Genomic DNA, 20,805 nt, shown 5'->3' with positions numbered 1-20,805 from the left:
AAGGGGCAGGCCACGGAGTGTGCCAAGCCACTTCCTGTGCCAGCACCAGAGCCCAAGGTGAGCCACCTGGGTGCTGGTGTCGCTGTGGACCACTGGGACCCTGGCCGGCTCACTGCACAGATGCAACCGCTCATGAGGCAAGACCTGGGGTGCTGTAGCAGCGAGTCCTGGGGCCTGTGCAGCCACATGTTCCACAGCCTGGTGGCAGGCACCCTGGGCCGCACAGAGCTGGGCGAGGGTGCCAGGTCTAGGTGAGGGGACACCTGCACTTCACGAACCAGTCTGGACTGCGGGTGGACACATCCTGCTGACTGTGAGGTCTGTGATCTGCATCTGTCCCAAACGTGGCTCTGGACCACCTCGGAGTGTCCATATGATGTGGCCTTCCTCCCTAGAGCAACTGTCCCCTTGTCCCACCTGGGCCTGAGTGTACTGTCCGGGCCAGCCTGGCATGCGTTCATCTCTAGCCTCTGTTCCTTTGCAGAAGAGGAGGACAAATAGGGTGTGCCAAGACTAATTTACAGAGCGCCCAGAACCTTCCACACATTCTCTCACATTGCTACAATGAGGTCACGAAGTGGGTGCCGTGTCATCTGAAGGCCTCATGGCACATGCTTTGGCAAGTCTCAGAAATCACGGAAACTGGATTCTCTAATTTCTTACAACAGTGATTCTCAAGCTTGGGAATGTGTCAGAATCTCCCGGGACTGAGTGATAACTCAGAGGCCCAGACCCTGTCCAAACTCAGGGAGCCCAGGCTTCGGGGTTTGTTCTTAGCTTTCTGGTGGGGTTGGATATGCACCAAAATTTAAGGAACACCGTGCCTGAATTCCCTCTAGGAGTGCCAAAGTAAGGCTAACACACCTCAAGTAACAGAAAAGTCATCGATCCGAGGTAACCCATTCTCCTGGTCAGCTCCAATGGACCGCCGGGGTCTAGCACGGAAGGAAAATGCTCCCTTTGAACCACTCACACCCTTGATGCCAGGTGACTCCAGAGTTCTCTAAAAACCCTTAGATCTGGCCAAGCCGATTCCTGTACGGTTTTTGTAAACCAACGTACAGGACAAACTATGAGACACGGCCTCGTTTTGGTCCATCCCTCGCAGCTTCTACCATCCCCTGGTATCCGTGGATCCTTCTCCCACATAGCTGGGTCACCTTGGACTCTTGGGTGCTCACTGAGGCCACAGACTCCAGGGTTTGAGGCCTCTGCGGACTCTCAGTGACCCAGTCACTTCGCAGCAACTCAACCGACTCTGAACAGCACCCCCCCACACCAGACAGTCCTGTCCAGCAGCTCTTTCTTTCTCACCCCTGAAGAAGCCACCATGAAAGGTTAGCCCCCCAACCAAGGGGCTCTTTCCGGAAAGGTCGGAGGGCCGGCAGGTCCTGGCAGGCGGGTGGAGAGGAGCCTGAGGCAGCCCCTCCCCGACAGTCAGGGGAATGTTTCCAGCTGTTCACGAGCCACAAACTGGGTTTTGTTTCTACAGCCTTTGCTCGTTCCTACCTCTAGAGCACTCGGGCCATCTTCTTGGCTTACGCGCCTGAGTGGTGTCTGTACCTGGGTGGCTTGGCTGTGAGACCAATTCCCAGTTGCAACAGAGGCAGAGGAAGGCAAGGGGAACGCCCCAGGACCCCTGTGGCCCCCAGGAGATGCAGCAGCCCACGCCTAGGTGCCGTCCCCACAGGGCGGGGTTTGAGGCTGGGACGCGGGGTCTGAGAGCAGACGAACCGTGGGAGCTGGGCCCCTCCACCCGGTACCACACACGGGTCTCCGCGGATGAAGGTGCCGGTCAGGGCTGCAGCCCCACTCTGCACCCACCTGTGTCCGGGCGGCACCGTTTGGTGTCGCAAGGCCGCAGTGGGGACTTGTGGTCGGCCACCAGGGAGACTCCTGACATTTGTCTTCTGCGACCTCAGTGGCCCCAGGCAGCAGGGGCATATGCTGGCGTAGGCCCAGGCCTGGGAGACCCCTCTGCCTGGCCATGCGGCCTAATTGTGCCAACGCCCCCTAGAGTCCCACAATGCCCTCCTCCCCTTCCTGGGGAGGCTGGGCCTGGTGTCCCCCAACCACACCCCAGCCCTGCACAACCCCACCCCAGCCCAGCTCTGTTGGGGGCTTGGAGCTACCAGGATGGGAGCCAACTGCCCAGTGGACAAGAGGCAGAGACAGGATGGAGAGGTATTAAGACCTCTTAATTTATTCCGATTATTTAATATACAATGACGTAACTGTGACCCCAAAGTGTGCAAAGTTAAAGCCTTCGACTGCAGCTGAGAGGAGAGGGCAGGAATGGTACACCTGGGGATGACGGTGAGTCAGGAATGAAGGGCAGCCTCCTCCCCAGGGCCAGGGCCAAGGGTGGGGGTGGGGGCAGCGGCCTGAGGAGCCGGCCCGAGTAGCCTAGGGCCAGGGGAAGGGGGCAGAGACCTCCCTCTGGCCTAGGTCAGGAGCCCAGAAGTGCCACATGGCTGAGGGGGCAGCAGCCCAAGAAAGGCCAGAGGCAGGGCCAGGAGAGCACCATTTCTGGGGTGGGGGGTGGGGAGGGAGGTGCCCTACGGAAGCCAGGAGGGGCCACCTGCCCCAGGGGTGGGCGCCAGGCCGGAGCAGGCTGCAGCGAGAAAGACCTGAGGCAGGCACATGGCCTGAGAGCCCAGGCTGGCTAGGCTCAGGGGGACTGAAGGAGGGGGAACCTAGGGGGACCCCCAGGGCAGCCGAGCCCTGGGAGCAGTCCGAACTCTGCAGGGGTTGGCCAGGAGGGGGCCACAGACCCTCAGGGGCTCCCCTCCTCTCTCCCTGGAAAGGAGCTGCGGAATCCGTAGTGCAAATCTATGGACCACTCAGTTATGGAGGGAGGCGGTGCTCAAAGGGGCACCCTGGGGCGCACCCCCTCCACTGCCCCGGCTTCCACCACCATCCTCAGTACAGCCGCTTCTCGTAACTGTGGGGACAAGGCAAGAGGGAAGCCAAGGGTGGGTTTCTGGACCCTGCTCCCTTCCCAGATCCCCTTGCCTTTAGGCCTTGGGCTGCCAGGGCACCCCCACATGGGGGGTGTGGGGGAGGAAAGAGCAGGCCCTATGCCTCTGTGTTCCCCAGGCCAAGGCTCCTGAAAGAACCATGCCAGGTCCAGAGACAGCCATGCTCCTTCTGGCCACAGCCACGGCCGAGCGGACTGTCCTCAGTGCTGGGGGCGGAGATGCAGCTATGGAGCTATGAAGACACAGTCCATCCTCACGAGCGAGCTCAGACCGAGTTGCACCTCTGCCGCCCACATCTCTACCCCACCCCTGCACACAAAGCGGCCTAGGCCTAGGTGGTCACTGGGTCCAGTCCAAGACAGGGTAGCCGAGGCCTGTGGTCAGGGCATGGGTCTGCACCCCTCCTTTCCACTGGAGGAGAGGCCACGGTTGGCTGCCCCCAGCTCAGTGCTGGTCCTAGGGTCCATGTCCCCTGCTGACACCCCAGGGCCACCCCCGACCCAGCAGCCCCTGCCCCCAACCCAGGTCCCACCCAGACTGCCCCTGCTCTACTCTACGCTTGGCCCGGGCAGCGCGGTTACTTACACGGCAGAAAGGTATAGCTACGGGAGGGTGGGGCAGAAAGAGACACAGGTTAGACGCCTGCTGGTGTCTGGGGGGGGGGGTAGGCCCTCTTGACCAGGGCAGGGACACATGCCTCTGCGACTACCGCTGCCAACTAGCACTGCCCCCGCCCACGGCCGCCCCAGCTCTGGCCCTGGCATCTGTCGCTCTGCCCTTGTCACCGCCAGAGGGCGCGTGCCCCCAGCCTTGGCCTGCCTGCCTGACGCTGCCACCAGCAAGAGCCCGGCGCCACCAGCCCCTGCCACCAGCCACCAAGCTGCTGAGCAAGCGAGGGACTGGGAGCCCAGGAGAGGTCAGCGGCACAGCCTCCCATGTCCTGCTCGGGGAGGTGCCCGAGGGGAGCAGAAGGGCCTGACTCATTGGAGGCTAAAGGACAGGGTCCCACAGTGGGCCCAGCCCTGGAGGGAGATGGGCTCCTCCTGCGGCAGCACCGTCCCTGGAGCAGATGGTCCACGGGTTCCCTGAGACCTCAGCCTGGCCTCAGAACCATGGCCCCACCTGCCCGACCCAGTGCCCGCCAGCTGGGGTGAGGAGGCTGCCACACTTACGAGTGCAGGCCATGGACGCCGCCCTCGATCTGAGCCGACATGGTCCGCTTCTCGAACTTGAGCTCTCCTGAGTACATCATGGACCTGTGGGCAGGTAGGCGGAGAGGGTCAGGGACACCGAGGACAGAGAGAGAGAGAGGAAGCAGGAAGGAGCCGGGAGCCTCCCAGGGACCCCTACCTGTGCCCCCAACCAACGGCCCCAGCCCCAGTCGCAGGACTCACCGCAGGACGGACAGGCTCCGGGCGCCGATATCCTGGCAGCCATGTTGGATCCCCGCTATGAGGTAGGGCACGAACTTCTGAATGGAGCCTTTGTCCTGGATGGAGCCCGAGACACCCTGTGCGATCTTCACCTTATCCCCCTCACTGTGTGGAGGTCAAAGACACTAAGCCAAGCGGCCCCCTGGCTCGGGGGAGCCCACCCTGCCTCTTGAGGGAACCAGCAGAGGGGACACCATGCAGAAGGCCCCCAAGAGCAGCCCCTCCCTGGGTTCTGAGTCAGACGGCCCAGGGACCATCCCAGGCCCACTACTTGTACCCTGTGCTTTGTTTCCAGAACTATCATGTGGGGACCGGGCACCACATGGGGAAGTCACAGGTGGTGGGGACGCAGGAGGGTTGTGGTTGGTCTGCCCAGGGCCGGGATTCCACAGTGGGGCACCTGAAGTATCGTTTCTGGCTGCTGCTGCTCTTCTCCATGGCGTCCAAGGAGCCCATGCCCCGGTACTTCTTGAGCCTCACCCCATCGGAGAAGAAGTACTCGCCAGGGGCCTCCGTGGTGGCGGCAAGCAGGGAGCCCATCATCACTGCGACGGTTGAGGGGTCAGTGTGTCTAGGACCACACACCTCCTACTGCCCTTGCCCACCTCCCGGCCACCCACCCCTCCACGCGCCGACCCCAGGAGAGCCCCCTCACCTGTGGAGGCTCCCAGAGCCAAGGCCTTGACCACATGCCCCACGGTCTGGATGCCACCATCCGCTATGACTGGCACTCCAAAGCGCCGGGCATACTCAGCCACCTTGTAGACGGCAGTGCCCTGGGGCCGACCACACGCCATCACTGTGTGTTGGAGGGGATACCCATCAGAGCTCCAGCAGCAACACAGGGAGAAGCCCCCTTCTCCGTGTGCCCCACCTCCGCGTGGGGAAAGGGACCAGGCTAGACAGTATTTCCGAGGCACAAGAGAGATAGCAGCAAAGAACACTAGGGGCAATGGCGCCCCAGGGACCTGGCCCACTTCACCCAGAACATTCGCACCTTGCAGGATTCCAGTGGCCTTCAGAGTAGAGCGCCCCCACCCCCAGACCGGGGCACGTGGGTCTGGGGGAGGGGGTCCCCAGGCTCAAGGTCTCTCTCTCTCTCTCTCTCTCTCTCGACCTCTGTGATTTGCGAAGCCTGTTCCCAGGGTGAGGTACTCACAGCCTCCTTTGGGATACAGGTGCGCGTTTCTCTGAGTTTAATTGTCCAGGGTCTCTAAGTATGAGGTTTTAAGTGGGAAGTCTAAGGAACTAGCATGTACCTGGGGATGGAGGTGAAGTGGGATACAGTGGAGAAGAGGCCTTCTGGGGAAGTACCTGTGGTTGGTTTGGTCCCTATTGCCTCCCAAGAGTTAGAACAGTGCCTGACACACAGCAGGTGCTCAGTTTGTCGAGTCACCAAGGGAAGGCCCCCATTTTACCAGAGTGGTCAGCTAAGACAAAGGCTCAAAACTTAAAAGCAGAGGCTCTGAAGACCAAAAGGAGGAGACGTTTTGGGCAGAAAAGACCAAGACCAAATGGGTCACTTGGTGTTGTGGAGAAATGACCTTCCCTCGAGGGGCCAGATACATCCCCTCAAGCCAAGCCAGGACCTACAAGTCAGACCCCAGCCTCCAGGGAGCACCCCTCAACCACATGGAGATACACAGCAGGGTCTCCCCCACTTCATGGGTAGGAGCACACCCCGAAAAAGGGCTTTGTGACTGAGCTGGATCCCCGTTCCCCATTATTGCCACACGGTGATAAGCTCCTATGTCCTTACACACTCAGGGACATGCTATCTCCATGTCCCCAAGTTCCTGCCTTGTCACAAAGCTGATCCCAACTCTGAGCTGGGTTCCAGAGAGCCCCTCAAAGAAGGATTCACACCAGCCCTGGCCCTCTGGACTGGGCCTCCTGGGCCAGAATCTGAGAAGCAGGCTGGCACACACCCCAAAACTCACAGTAACCTGATCTCACACCAGCCTCCCCCAAGTCAGTGGGCCAGAGAGACAGAGTTGGAGCCCAAGTCACCCCTGAAGCACCCCTCATCCTGGGAAGAGGCCTGGTACAGCGAGCATTCAGCACGCATCTGTGGGACATGAGTGGGTCCCCAGAGCCTGCGGAAGGCCCGGGGGGCATTCTTGTTGGCATCGCTCTCCTGACACCTACCTTCCTGGGTGATGCAGATGGAGCCACAGCCCATGCCCACGCGCAGCCCGTCTACACCGGCATCAATCAGGTTCTTGGCCTGAGCCGCTGTCACCACTGAAGGGGTGGGGACAAGGGTTTGGAGAAGCAGGGAACGAGAAACACTGTGAGGGTGGGATGCCCTTGCCTTGCTCTGGGGCTGCCTGGGACCCCAGTCTAGTCCTCCTCAGCACCCCCCACCGACCAAGCCCGTTCATTCAGCCTTCTGCCCCCACGCAGGAGCAATGCCATCACCTAGAGAGGCTGAAGGACAGAGGGAAAGTTACACAGCGAGGGAACAAGGGCTGGGGGCTGACGGGGACCCTGCACTCACCATTCCCCCCAATCACCTGGAGGTGGGGGTATTTCTGCTTGATGTAGTGCACCATGGCGATCTGATACACAGAGTTCCCTTGGGAGGAGTCCTACGAGAAGGGGGACAGGAAAGCTCAGGCAAGTGGCTGAGTCCTCACAGGAGGAAGGGGGTCATAAGCAAACAAACTTCTGAAACTGTATGAAAAGTGTTAGGAGAAAGCTCTTTCTTCTTCTCCCTGGGCAAACAGCTTGACAGCTCTCAGCAGACTGAGTCTCCAAGAGGCCTGCTTTCCCCCAAAGGTTGAACGCCACCAATTTATGGTCTCAGAGCAGAGAGGGCCCCGGCATAGCCACTGTATAGACTGGTCCTCACAGCAAGCAGGTATTGCCTGGGGCCATGGCCTGTTCCCACCAACTCACTACCAGATGAAACCACTGCATTCCTTCCACCCCGGGTTCTTCCTCTGACAGGTGGGCGTGGTCTTGACCCTCCGGGAGTTGTGGTGAGAACCAAATGAGTTCATCCACATAAAGGTCTCAGTGCAGGACCTGGTGAGCGGGAGGTTCTCGAAGAATGTGAGCTCTGAGTGTTAGGGTGCGGAGGGCCTGAGCTGTCAGAGGACCAGTGACCCTGCCAATCCCGGCTTCAGGCGTCATTGGAGGCAAACCCGGGTGTCCGTGAGCCTCTCCTCTCCTGAACCACCGTGCCCCCGGCGGTGTCCGTACCAGCACTATGACGTCGGCGCCTGCCTGGGTGAGCAGGTCCAGGCGGTATTTGTCATCCTCCCGGGTGCCCACGGCCGCCCCACACAGCAGCTGCTTGTGGGAATCCTTAGAGGCCAGAGGGTAATCCCTGTTCTTCTTCAGGTCAGTGCGGGCAATGATGGCCACCAGTTCATCACGATCGTTGACAATAGGCAGCTTCCCTGATGAGGAATGCAAACGTTCGGTAAAGGAGCAGGCCTCTTGGGGCCAGAGTGGGACTGGGGGACTGGGGGACTGGGGGACCTTGAGGAGGAAACCGAGCCAGGTCAGAGATTCTACTGAAGTACCCAAAATAGCCACTAGGTGACAGCACCCACCCAGGAAATGCTCCTAGGGACCTGGCCCTCTTCCCAGGAACAGGAAGCAAAGAAACCTCCTAGCCAAGTGGGTTCCGGAGCTCTTCCTGCCCTGTGGCCTAACCAGGCTGGGTGGGTGGCCCCTGAGCACTGGCAGCCTTTCACCTGCTAGGCCACAGGCCACAGTGGTCGAAAACCCCTAGCCAGGGCACAAATGTAAGGCTGTCTTGCAGGAAGGAACACATACCCTCTCCAACATCACCCCCAGAAAATAACCCAGTAGGAGCCAGGTAGGCATTGCTAATGTCTCCCATAAGGACCTACAATGTCAAATAAACTTAACTGCAGGATTTCTCAGGGCCTTTAATAAGTGGACATACAATTTTTTTAATGGAATGTGGGAGATAGAAAGCAGCATGTTCCAGACTTTTTTTGTTTGTGATGAGCATTTTACAGGACGAGCATTATGGGGAGACATAGTGTGAAGATGTTGAATAAGAACAGGTTTTCCTATGCCAGGAAAAGGACCTCAGGATTCATGCTCTAACCTGGCATTGCTCAAACCTTCCCTAAGGCCCGGCCAGTTTGGTTGCTGGGACAAGACAATGGTCTGCAGCAACAGCTGGCCTGGGGTACCAGGAGCCAGACTCGGGGGGGTCTGGAGCTTTCTGCCCATGCCCGCGTACCTTTCTTGCTGCGCTGCAGGATCTCATTTGCCTCTTTCAAGGTTACACCGGCAGGAGCCACCACCAGCTCGTTCCGTGGCGTCATCACCTGTGGAGCCAGGAACATTTGCCTGCAGGTTGGCAGGTGAGAGAGAAGGGAGCCAGGCCTCCCTCTGGTCCCTGGTCACAGGCACCAGCCTGAGGCCCCAGGATGTGAGGTCCTCCCTTCCCCCTGCAGGTACCTCGCTAAGGAGGGTGGTGTGGTCCTTCTCGGCAAGAAAGTCAATGTCTCGGGAGGTGACAATGCCCACCAGCTTACTGCCCATGGTGCCTGTCTCCGTGATGGGGATGCCAGAGAAGCCATGCCGGATCTTGGCCTCCAACACGTCACCCACAGTATGTGAGGGGCTTAGCACCACGGGGTCCGTGATGAAGCCCTGTTCAAATTTCTGTGGGGAGAGATGGGGAAGGAGAAGGCTAGAAGAAGGATGGAGGCGGCATACAGCCAAGCCACAGGGGAGCCTGGGCTCTCAATGGGGAGAGCGGGCAATGGGCAAACGAGGACTGGGCCCCGTGTGCCCAGTGTGGGGAAGGGCAGACGTCAGCCAGGGGATGCACCAGCCTGCAGGGATGGCAAAGGAGGGGGCGGCCCGGTCACATCTTCTTTCCGGGGACAGGCCTGGTACTTGCCTTGACCTTCCGCACCTCGTTGGCCTGGAACTCCGGGGTGCAGTTGTGGTGAATGAAACCAATACCGCCCATCAGCTGGGGTGGAAGGGAAGCACGATCAGAGCGAGGGCTCAACCCTCTTGCTCTGCAAACCCCACTTCTGAATCCAGCCTCCCATTCAGCCCACCCACCCCAGGGACGCCACCCTGATGCCCGACTCACAGCCATGGCAATGGCCATGTCGGCTTCTGTCACAGTGTCCATCGGGGAGGAGATCAGTGGCGTCTTCAGGGTGATCTTCCGAGTCAGGGCTGAAGTCAGGTCCTGAGAATAGAGGCACGGTCTAGGTGAAGAGTTTTACTATTCACTTAACGAACATTTACTGAGCTCCCATGGGTCCCCGACACCAGGATGGGCCTGCAGACACAGCAGTGGACAAGGCAGGTAAGGTCCCTGCTGTCCCTCCTGGAGGTTACAATCTACTTGGAAAGATAACAAACCTGAAAACAACATGTATGAGATTATTTCAGTCAAGATAAAGGCTCCAAAGAGAGACAACAAAGCCAAGTCACCATGGCAAGAAGGATGTGGTGGTCAGGAAAAGATCCTTCCTTGGGACGTGACAAGTGGGAACTAGTCGAGTCAGAGTCTGAGGGACTGTCGTGTCAGGCAGAGGGAGCTGTGAGTGTGAACCTGGCCTCTGTTCCCAGTCTTCCTGAGGTGTATTTAAGACAGGAAAAGGCTAGCACGGTAGAAGGGGGGACAGCAGGGGATAAGGGGCAAGAGGCAGGCAGGGGGGTGGGTGGGCAGTGAGCGTGTGTCGTCTTGAAGGCCACGGAGAGGAGAGGAACTTAGATTTGCCTCTAAGATGAGAAGCCACAGGAAGGTCTCAGGCACAGGAGAGACATGCTCTGCTTCATGTTTTAAAGAGGTCACTCGGGCTCTGATGTGGAGAATGGACTCTACATAACAAGGCCTGAGGCACGGAGGCCACCGAGCAGGCGGCTGAGCCGGGCCAGGCGGGAGAGGCTGTGACCAGGAGGAGGCGGCACAGGAAGGAGTCTATCAGACATCCGTGGAAGTAGGGAACCAAGGGGCTGCCACTCAGGGGAAAGGTCAGGGAGGCAAATACACACTGGCGAGGAATCTGCCTCTGAGATTCAGGCCAACGGCTCGTAGATTCTAGCCTCCCAAGCTCTCACAGACTTTGGTATAGAATTTTTGGAGATTCATAGGCCCCTGAAGTCCATCTCACAGACCCTGGTTCAGAACCATGGCCCTGCAGTCTAGAAAACCCCACCTTCTTCTCTCCCATCATGCCACAGAAGAAGAGCCACACGGCCTTCCTGACCTAGGCCACAGGACAAGGAGACCCTTGATGGCTGGGAGGGAACCGTTTCATCCCTTTCTTCTTTGCACCCTGCCCAGGGTCCGGCATAAAGCCAGAGGGCTTGGTAAACTTTGTTAAACTGAACAGCTGAACCAAGACATCCTGGTCGCCATCGCCAGGTGCATGTTCAGAATAGCTCAAATTTTCCCCCCAAATCTGTCCGCATCAGCACTGGCTCCACAGGCTAGACAGGAGTCTCCCAGATGTAAGACTGATTCAGGCACACTCTGGCCTTTGGTCTTTCCTGAGGATCAGACCTGAATAAACATCGGTAACAGCAACAACAACAACAACAACAACAAAAGATTTCTTTAACGTGCATGAATTCATTATGGAATAATCTAACTTGGGGCACCTGAGTGGCTCAGTGGGTTAAAAGCGTCTGCCTTTGGCTTGGGTTATGATCTCAGAGTCCTGGGATCAAGTCCCCCATCCGGCTCCTTGCTTAGCGGGGAGCCTGCCTCTCCCTCTGCCTGCCACTCCCCCTGCTTGTGCTCTCTCTGACAAATAAATAAATAAAATCTTAAAAAAAAAATAATAATCTAACTTTTCCATGAAACAACTTATACTCATCAGCACCTACCCCTTGGCTTCTATGAGCTTGTCATATCTTAACTGTGTAAAGAACACTGTCCATTCTCTTGGCTCATTGCTGAGCCCCTCCAATAAAGCGAGGCACCAAGTTTCCTTGTATCTGTCCAAAATCTAATTCTTTCAAATCCTCTTGCCAACTCCTGTGCATTATGGATCCACAAACAAGTCTGTCCACCTCATCCAAAGTCTCCAGAATTTTATTGGCTTGTGTCATGTCCTTGCTCAGCATTTCAGACAAAACCCAATCCTTCCCTGCAATGGTAAGAGGGCTACCGCACCCATGCCCATGCCCCCAGGGTCTTTTTGAATCTCACCGCGAGCTCCGAGCTCGGTAGGCGACAGCCCTCCTGCCCTGAGCTAGGCACACTGCTCAGCATACCCCTGAGTTCCCGCAGCTGCCTCTGCCCCATTAGACATGACCCACTACTCTGTGCCAGTTTCTCTGGCAGCAATAAAGGCTACATGCCCAAGATAAGTCTCTCCCACACCCTGCCCTTGAACAAGAAGCCAGCCTCTTCTACCACATACATGGTCCCGCTCCCCTCAGGTCAGCAGAAGAGGTACTCACCACCTCATCAGCTATGAAGTCTATGAATCCTGGGAGAATCAGGAAATCGCTGTGGAGACAGAAAAGTGAGTGTTACAGGGTATGGTGGGGTCCCCAAAAGGGGCAGGTCCTACCATGCCTAGGGGAGGCAGCCTGTGGGTGGGAGGAGGGGCAAAGATTGGAGCCCTCTGATCCACGTCGTTCCCTGGTCAGGGCTGAAGCAACCCCCTGCCCTCCCAACCAGCATCTGGTGGACTCCAGCCCAGAAACCTCAAGCCAAAGCCAGCGGAAGGTCTGTGGACTGGGGCGCCACCAAGGCGGTTGGCCCCAGATACCCACTGCCTTCAGGACTCAGAGTTCATCGAGGGACACAGAAGTCCCTGTAATGACACACAGAGTACATACAGTGCCTACCCTCGAACACTTCTCCATCTTGATAGGGGGAGACAGTCAGCAAACGCGGAATGAACCTGAAAACCATTTAGTAGCACAGCATGGCATAAACACCTCAAAGCACAGGACAAGTGGCTCAGCCCAGGGCCGGGGCTGCTGAGTCACGCGGGTTCAGAGCAGCATGGAGGGACCCCAGGGCACTGAGCGTGGGGCGTGTTCGGACAGAGCAGGGACTCCACTCCGGTTGGAGTGGGGTACACCACAGACACGGCCTGGGACAGAAAAGGGGAGGAAGGGGGTTTCCCAGCAGTTTAGGACCAGGACACCTGGTCAGAGCGTGGCAGCTGCCCACACTAGGGTGGGCCCTGGTCACAGCAAACCCGAGAAGGAGTGTGTACACCTGCAGGGGTATGGCACAGAAAAGTGCTATAGCCACCACCCCACCCCCACCACGGGCTAGACTGCCTGAAATCACAGGGCCTTGGTGGACACACCCAAAAGAAAATGCTCCATACTTCAGGAACACTCCCAATAGGACTAAGCAAAGCAGCCAGCACCCACCCCAGTGCAGGAAGGAAAAGCTCCAGGGTGGCTCGGAGAGGTGGGGTCTTTAACCTGCCCCAGACCTAGAGAAACTCCTAGCAATTTCCCTAGTGAGTTTTCCTAGAAGACTCCAGCGAAGAATATATCAAAGAGATACTTTCTCCCCCTTCATCAAAGACCCCCAGACAAATCAAGAACCTCCCTGCTCCCTTGGCAGCCCTTCTGTACAGTGAAGAGGCCTCTGTGGTTCATGGAGAGGCGGGAGGAGAAATGCTGGAGTACGGGCCCCCGGACATTGTCTCGGCATTATCTACATCTCTCACCTGACCCACACCCCAGCTGTGGCCAGGCAAGGGGGCCATACAGGAATGACTGGGAATCCTGGTGTCTAGGGAAACTGCCTGCCAAGCAAGAATGCTTCCAGGGGAAGGCAGGGACTGGCAGGAGACAGGACTGGGGTTCTTCTGACTTGCCAGCATCCCACTCCTCCCAGCCCCAGGTTTTGATGCTCTTTGCTGGCATGGACACAATCCTGCAGCCCGTAGAGGAGCTAGTGCCAGGCCTGCAGCCCACAGGACAACTGGCCCAGGGCCCATGGAAAAGCAAACTAAGCCAAAGGCAAACGGCGAGGTCTCATCCTCCTCCAAAATCCCGTGTGGGGTGGGCTTGGGATGGTAGTCACAAAATACCCACCCCCAGGGGGCACGAGTGCTAACCAGTGGGCGGGCAGGGCACAGGTGGAAGTAAGGCTGGACAGGTCTGTGTGGAAAAGGAGCCATCCCAACTGCCCAGCCGGGCCTCTCCTGGAGGCAACACCCAAGCAGCTGCCTTAGCTGGACTCCAGGTTCCCTTCTACCCTCTTGTGAGCTGGGAGCGAGAGGGTGTCCTGGACCAAGGTCTGGAAAAAGTCTCTCCATAACTCCCACATCTCCACTTCCCGCCCGTCCCAAGGCCCCTCCATGGGGTCAAAATGACCACGAGAGGAGAAAGGGGGCAGGCCGACCCCGGATCCGGCCATAAACGGGGCACAGCACGGAGGGCCCGCTATGTCGCTGTGCCACGTCCGTCTGCTCTCAGCGCGGGCCTCCTTCCTGCCTTTGCCCGGTGCCCCCACCCCCACCCCAAGTCACTCGAATCGGGGCCGGAGAACGCGGGCGTCGCGGAGGGGGCAACGGTGCACGTGCAGGGCCCCGGGCTGGGGGAATCGCGGCGCACGGGTGGGCGCGCCGACCCCCTCCCCCCGCTTCCCCCTCTCCCCGGCGCTTACTTGTAAGTGAGGCCATCGGCGTTGGCGAAGAGCTGCTGCGCGGTGAGCCCATCCTCTGGCACGTAGCCGGTGCCGCCGCTGATCAGGTAGTCCGCCATGCTGCTGGGAGACACCGCGACCCGACATAAACACCCGCGCGGGCCGCCCCGCTGCTGTTGCTGCTGTCGCTGCTGTCGCTGCTGTCGCCGCTGCTGTGCTGACGCCGCGCCGCGGCCACGCTGCCGCCGCGGGCCGGGCTGGCCGGGGGCGGGGGCTGCGGCAGCGGCGAGGCGGGCCCGGGGCGCCGCCCTCTCCTCCCGCTCCTCCCCGGGGAGGCCGCCGCCTCCGCCCCGCGCCGCACAAAGGCCCCGCGGAGCCCGGCCCAGCCGCCGCCTGCAGTGGCACAGCAGCCCCGCGTACGGGGCGGGGGAGGGAGTGTGGATCCAGTGGGGGGAGGGAACTGAACCTGGCCGGGACACGCCCCCTCCACCAGTTGTGGTCCCGCCTCCTAGCACCCCCTTCCCCTGCCCTGCAACGCGCCCCTCGGTTCTCCCAGCCTGGGTGGCCCCAATCTGGGCTCCCCCAGCCATCGGGTCCTCGTCTCCTCTTGTCCTAACTCCCCAGCCCAGGGATACCTCTAACATGGTTTGCCTTTACCCAAGACCAAAGGAAGGGCTCTCTGATGGGTACTTGGAGCCCTGAGGAACTGGTGTGGGCTCACCTCTCCCCAACATACTGGAGTTTGTGATTGTAGGCTCCCCATCTCCCCCAACATCATGCCTAGGGGGCAGGCAATCTCAACAATGACGTTCCCTGACCTTTGGGCGGCCTTGAAGCCCTCTGCAATTTACAAGGCATTTTTCATAAATGATCACATTTACACTACAGTCCCTCAGCTGCCAACTATTAGATAGCCCCACTTTACAGATGCAAAACCTTCAGTTCAGGAAGCCAGGGAGGATGGGTACTGCCTTGGCTTCCTGATCCAATGCTTCTGTCCGACATCCCTGTCCCCAGCTCAGAAAGTGGTGTATAATCATCAGGGTTTTAACCCCAGAGGGGAAAGTTTGTTTTTATTTGGGAGGATAGTGCCCTAGGAAGGTGAGGGAGGATCACAGGTCTGGCTTAGGCAAGTATGCATACAAATTAGGACAAGCTAGGGAAGTTCTGAGGATTTCCCCAAAGAGAAGTTTGGTGGTTCTGTGGGCCCAGCAAGACCCGGATTTCTACATGGGGGCACTAACATTTGGTAGCAAATTGATTCACATGAGGACAGGTGAGGTAGCAGGGGGCAGACTCTCCCTCTGTATGACCAGCACAGCTAATGCTACTTCCTGATCAAAAGTTAGAGAGCAGATTCCCCCCGACCCCCAAACTCCATGGTCTCTTGTGGTCCCCACAGCTCACTCCTTGGTAAGGGGAGAAAAAGGCAGGGCAGGGACACAGTCCTCTTCCTGGCAAGGTGGCTGGCTGGCTGTGGTGCTCCTACCCCCACCCCCCCACCCCCAGCCCTGGGAGGCTGCGTTTGTTTACTGCGCCACAGTTGGGTGGCAGCCAGGCCCAGGGGAGGCTCACTGGGATGCCCAGCCTCCCCCAGTGACACCCCAGGACCCTGCCAGATTGTTCCATCTGTGTGCAGATGGGAGGGGGACCTTCCCAAAGAGCTAAGTGATGAGACCCGTGAGGAGTGCTGGAAGAGACTCAGACATCCAGTGCCCTCTTTCCTCTTACTGTGAGTGATGGGAACATCACAGACCACCATATGGGGGAGTGAAGGTATCCTGAGGAGCACAGAACTAAGACCTGCCACTGGCCACCTGGAGGCAGAACAGTGAGACCTGCCAGAGAAATGACCCTGGCCACCCAGAGCTGCTCTGGGGGCACCTTTGTAGCCATAGGTTAGGGCTGGAATGGCATTGCAGGCAAAGAGCAGCTGAGACTGCTAGATCTCTCTACATCTCTAAGGGTCTCTCTAGATCTCTAAGGGACATGCTCTGGGGCACTATCTCCTAAGGAATGGGTCAGAAATGGGTAGGGTACTAGTCAGGATTCCACCAGACCTGGGGCACAGGACAGCAGCTGGATTCTGGTATGAAATGAATGTGACATCTGCCCCAGACTAGAACTTGGACCCAAGAGAGGAGGCTGCTAGGCTGAGTGATGGGGAGGGTCACTTTCCCAGTGATGACAGAATGGCCCTATGCCCCTTCTCCAGCTCCCCCACACCCCCTCCAGCTCTGACCTGTCTGGGCTCCTCATTACTCTAAGCTCCTGGGCTCAGCCCTGGTTAGGCTGTCCTTTTCCAGAGCCCGTTAATCCATCCCCGTGGCTTTCCTCCTCCCTCTTCCTGATCTTCCCCAGCTGCTTCCTCCATGGGGAGGAGACTCCGAGGCAACCAGTGGGCCTCCTCAGCCAGAGGAAGGGCTGTTGGTCCCCTGAGGCTCCCCACCTAGCAGCTGTGAAGGCAGCAGGGCAGAGGAACAGGCCTAAGCACCTTCTTCAGGGTCTCGGGTCACAGGGTAACAGTGCCAGGCAGGGAGCCAGAGGTCTTCCTCTGCCTGGTCTGGGGCCCTTTGAAGGGACAAGATTTCAAAACACTTTTGAGGGGAGGGTGGGGATGGGGAGAAGAGGTAACACAAACATTGGCATTGAGCTGGAACAAGGAACATGGTCGCACAAGTTCAAGCCAGAGAACAGTAACACTAGCCTCAAACCCAGGACCCAGGCTTTCTATGCAACCCTGTCATCTTCCCACAGCTCTAAGCCAGTGAGAGCAGATGGAGGTCTAGCGAGCAGGTTTGGAATCTCATTACACCACCTGGCTGGGGCTCAGGTTTGACACAGGTTCTTCAGGGACGGGTGGGGGGTGGGGATGCCCCTTTGTGCAGAAGTACAAGGAGGAAAAGGAATGCTTCTTCATGGCCCCGGTCTGAGCTCTGAAATGATACTTTTGCAATACCTGCGTAACCCACATCAAGCCTGCAAGTGCCCCAGCCTGCTCCCTCTCCTCCTCTGGCCTCTCCCTTTATAACCGAGGACCCTGAGCCCCACGAGCTGGATTTCTAGGATGGGAGGAAGTAGGGCTGCCAATCCTGAGTCAATTCTAGAGAGGCAGCCTGCCAAGGGTGGGGGGGGCAGGCTTCACCCAGCCGCCCCTTAAGCCTTTAAAAGTTCTTACATAAGCTGCCAGCCCCTGTGCAGAGCTTCGGGGCTAATTCCCCCAGGCCACCCCCCCACACACACACACACACAAAACTCAGCTTCCAGGTCACCTCCCCAGGCTGCTGAGCACCAACAGATGGGGCAGAGAAAGAAGTCCAAATCCTCTGGACCAGGACAGCGGGTTTGCATTTCAAGCTGTGATCCAATCCAGAGATTAGCCACTGTCTCCTTTGCAGCCAGTACTCCTGGGGCCCAGCTCAACACCCCCACTCTTCCTCCAATGACTCTTACAGACCCCAGCAGGCTACGGGCAAGAGGGCGTCTTGAAGGTTAGGAGAAAAACCCTGAGGTGAGCTGCACTGGCGGCCTCATCAGACCTTAGTGAATGAGTGAATGGTGAGGAGGGGGCGGTGTCCTCACGGGCGCTCTGAGGAAGCATCCATCCGGACACAGACACCTGCCAGGAAGATTCTGGAGATAGTTCTAGGAGGAAACGGCTACAGGAGGAGCAAACAAAGTTGGACAGGGACTCCAGCAAGCACTGTCTCCACCCCCAGAAGCTGGAGCCTCTTGGACCAGGTACCGTCGGGTGTGTAACCGAAATCCGACAAAGGGCTAAGATTTCAGGGAGCATTTTTCTACCCCGCTCCCAGACGCGGCGCAGCACCGAACCGTTGGCCCAGTGCCTGCCTGCATCCCCCAACCAAAGCCAGGTGCTTGGCGTCTGAGCCCGGTTTCAGGAAGTTAGGGGTTGAGGCAGTTAGAGGGCAAGGGTGCTAGGGCCTGCCCTTCCCCTCCCCCGCAGCGTCGCCGGGTTCCCGGAGCCACCGCGCCCGCCCCGGATGCGCCCCGCGCGCTCTGCCCTGGGCGTCACCTCTCGGGCTCGTAGCCGGCCTGCAGCAGACGGGCGCTGTACCGCTGCGCCGCCGTCTCGTGTCCGGGGTGTTGCCGGGCTCCGGGCTCCGGAACGGCGGCGGCTCCGCCTCCCCGAAGCGGCGGCGGTGGCGGCAGCGGCCTCGACCCCGTTAGTGGAGCAAGCGGCCCCTCCATGCGGAGGCCGCTGCTCAGGGCGGGCGGGAGCCGCTCCGCCTGGAGGCTCCCCCGGCCCCCGCTGGGGAGTGAGCGCAGCCCAGTCGGGGGCCGGGGAAGGGGCGGGGCCTGAGGGCCGGGGTGGGGCTTGAGGGTAGGGGGCGGGGCATCAAGGGATGAAGGCTCGGTCTTGGTACTGCGCTCCGCCCAGCCCGGTAAGCGGGTGTTCGGACTCAACCCGTCTCTGGCGTCCCGGGATCAGTGAGCGGATACCAGGAGATGGAGGTGGAACTGCAAAGGAACGCCGCACCACCACCACCCCTCGCCCCATCACCTTCCCCCTCAGTCTAGACCTTCCAGTTTGTCCTGGCTCCTTCTTAGGAAAAGCAGAAAAGAAAAGGAGCCGAGCGCTTAGGAAGACTGATGGAATGGTCCTCTGGAGCGCCTCCTACGGGCCAGCCGCAGACCTACTTCAACTAGGACAAGATGGGCGGGGAGATAATCCATCTCCCTTTGCCTACTGCCTGCCCTCTTTACATATTCAACAAACTCCCTTAGACCAGAGGAAAATAAGTCTCCTCAGCTTTTAACTGTCACTACCTGACGAAGGAACAGATAAGGCTGCAGGATCCTTAAGGAAAAAGGCCTTGTCTGCCTTCTTTTGGGGTACCCCATAACCACGTAGTGGGGCTGAGCACGCAGGTGCTCAAACTTGTTCATTTACTGGCTAGAAGGCATAACTCTTCCTATTTCACCACTGTTATTATTCTTGTCAACAATGAACGCGCACATAGCAAAGATGGCAAAGAAAAGAGTCCCTTGCCTTCAGGCAATTTCTTTGAGGAGACAGAGTAGTCAGAAAATAAACACTTGACAATTCTTATACTGTATAGTTAAAAAAAAAATCTGACAATTCAAGAGAGCAAATGGTAAACATTGAATGACTGGGGGAGTTAAGATGTATTTCAAGAAGGCAGAGTTGTGGATCAGACTTTTCAGCAACCATCTCACAAAGGAAATTGAATTTTTGCAGTGGTAGGATCTTGCATTTTATCCTGTCTGGTATCTTTTCCTATACATGTGCACACCCACTCCCCAGATTTAGGATTAAAGCACGGTTTCTCTGATTCTTGGCCACACATGAAAATCTTGTTACCATGAATGCCATTATAGACAATATTTTTGCTATTAAGCGAATGTTTGTGTCCCCTCAAAAGTCATATATTGAAATCTAATCCTCATGGTGATGGTATTTGGAGGTGGGAACTTTGGGAGGTGATTAGGTCATGGGATTGGTGTCCTTATAAAAGATACCCCAATAAGCAACCCAACCCCTTCTGCCACAAAAGGACACAGTATCTATGAACCTGGAAAAAATTTCTCACCAGACATCAAATCTGCCAGTGTCTTGATCTTAAACTTCTCAGCCTCCAGATTGTGAGGAATAAACTGCTGTTGGTGTTTTGTTTTGTTTATTCTTTTTTTTAAAGATTTTACTTATTTGTCAGAGAGAAAGAGAGCACAAGCAGGGAGAGCAGCAGACAGAGGGAAAAGCAGATTCCCCACTGAGCAAGCAGCCAGATATGGGGTTTGATCCCAGGACCCTGGGATCATGACCTGAACCAAAGGCAGACACCTAACCAACTGAGCCACCCAGGCATCCCTAAACTGTTGTTTAAGCCACACAGTCTACGATACTTTTGTTACAGTGGCCCAAAGGGACTAAAACAATTTTGTATAACAAGATTATTTCCATGGTCCTGCAGATCTCTCAGAGAAGCAAGGTAGTCTGATTTTTTAAAAAGATTTTATTTATTAAACAAAAAAAAAAATTATTTATTTACTTGACAGAGAGAGAAACACAGCGAGAGAGGGAACACAAGCAGGGGGAGTGGGAGAGTGAGAAACAGGCTCCCCACCAAGCAGGGAACCGGAAGCAGGGCTCCATCCCAGGATCCTGGGATCATGACCTAAGCCAAAGGCAGACGCCTAACGACTACACCACCCAGGTGCCCCAAGGTAGACTGATCTTAACTGTACACAATGATTACAGTCATTTGTCTGGTCGCTAATCATGAACTAATCATTCTTTTCACAGAAAGAGCCAACACACAGGTTTACGACTGTAGACAGGAGCAGTAATATATCAAAGAGGACTAGGACTGGCTATTCGGTGAGCCTAGGTCCACATATGGACTTCTTACTATATAATCCCTGAAGTCATAAACTCTCTCTGAACCAATTTCTTCATCTTTCAAATGGGGTTAATAGTATCTACCTTTTAACATTGATTTGCTATTAGTGAGAAAAAACGTATAAAGTTCCTGGCTTGTGGTAGGTTTTTGTTTGTTTTTTTTTAAGATTTTATTTCAGAGAGAGAGAGAGCATGGGTACGTGGGCACATGAGTAGGGGGAGAGGCAGAGGGAGAGGGGAAGGGGGAGGAGCAGAGGGAAAGAAGCAGACTCCCTGCTGAGGTTTGATTCCAGGACCCTGAGATCATGACCCTGAGCCACAGTCAGACTTTTACCCAACTGAGCCACCCAAGCCCCCTTCTGGTGAGTTCTTAATAAACATAAGCAATGGTTATTGTAAACGAAGCAAGTTGTAGCT

General features: G+C 57.2%; 1 protein-coding gene across 2 annotated transcripts; it reads right to left on the bottom strand.

Annotated features, from left to right (window-relative positions):
* Positions 1-2,183: 2,183 nt before the first annotated feature.
* On the bottom strand, positions 2,184-18,286 carry IMPDH1 (inosine monophosphate dehydrogenase 1). Of its 2 annotated transcripts, none has more exons than XM_059396458.1 (15): positions 18,040-18,286; positions 14,025-14,126; positions 11,843-11,891; positions 9,513-9,614; positions 9,312-9,386; positions 8,864-9,070; positions 8,643-8,730; positions 7,622-7,821; positions 6,915-7,005; positions 6,563-6,658; positions 5,070-5,213; positions 4,815-4,959; positions 4,376-4,519; positions 4,154-4,237; positions 2,184-2,944 (listed from the first exon to the last, which is right to left on the bottom strand). In XM_059396458.1, the coding sequence occupies exons 1-15, from the start codon at positions 18,213-18,215 to the stop codon at positions 2,923-2,925; spliced, it is 1,725 nt and encodes a 574-aa protein (XP_059252441.1). In that variant the 5' UTR covers positions 18,216-18,286; the 3' UTR covers positions 2,184-2,922. The 2 variants fall into 2 exon arrangements, with proteins under 2 accessions (XP_059252441.1, XP_059252442.1); XM_059396459.1 differs by having other exon boundaries at positions 14,025-14,123.
* Between the last annotated feature and the right edge of the window lie 2,519 nt (positions 18,287-20,805).

The sequence above is a fragment of the Mustela nigripes genome, chromosome 4 (assembly GCF_022355385.1).
Source record: "Mustela nigripes isolate SB6536 chromosome 4, MUSNIG.SB6536, whole genome shotgun sequence".
Classification (NCBI taxonomy): Eukaryota; Metazoa; Chordata; class Mammalia; order Carnivora; family Mustelidae; genus Mustela; species Mustela nigripes.
The sequence above is the reverse complement of the archived record's forward strand: the minus strand, read 5'-3'. Positions and strand labels throughout refer to the sequence as shown.

Excerpts from the sequence above, each read along its gene's own strand:
- IMPDH1 (XM_059396458.1), bottom strand. The coding sequence starts at position 18,215 with ATGGAGGGGCCGCTTGCTCCACTAACGGGGTCGAGGCCGCTGCCGCCA. Across the intron at positions 14,127-18,039 it reads GCCGGCTACGAGCCCGAGAG|CAGCATGGCGGACTACCTGA; the intron begins GTGACGCCCAGG and ends GGTGTCTCCCAG. Across the intron at positions 8,731-8,863 it reads ACACCACCCTCCTTAGCGAG|GTGATGACGCCACGGAACGA; the intron begins GTACCTGCAGGG and ends CTGGCTCCACAG.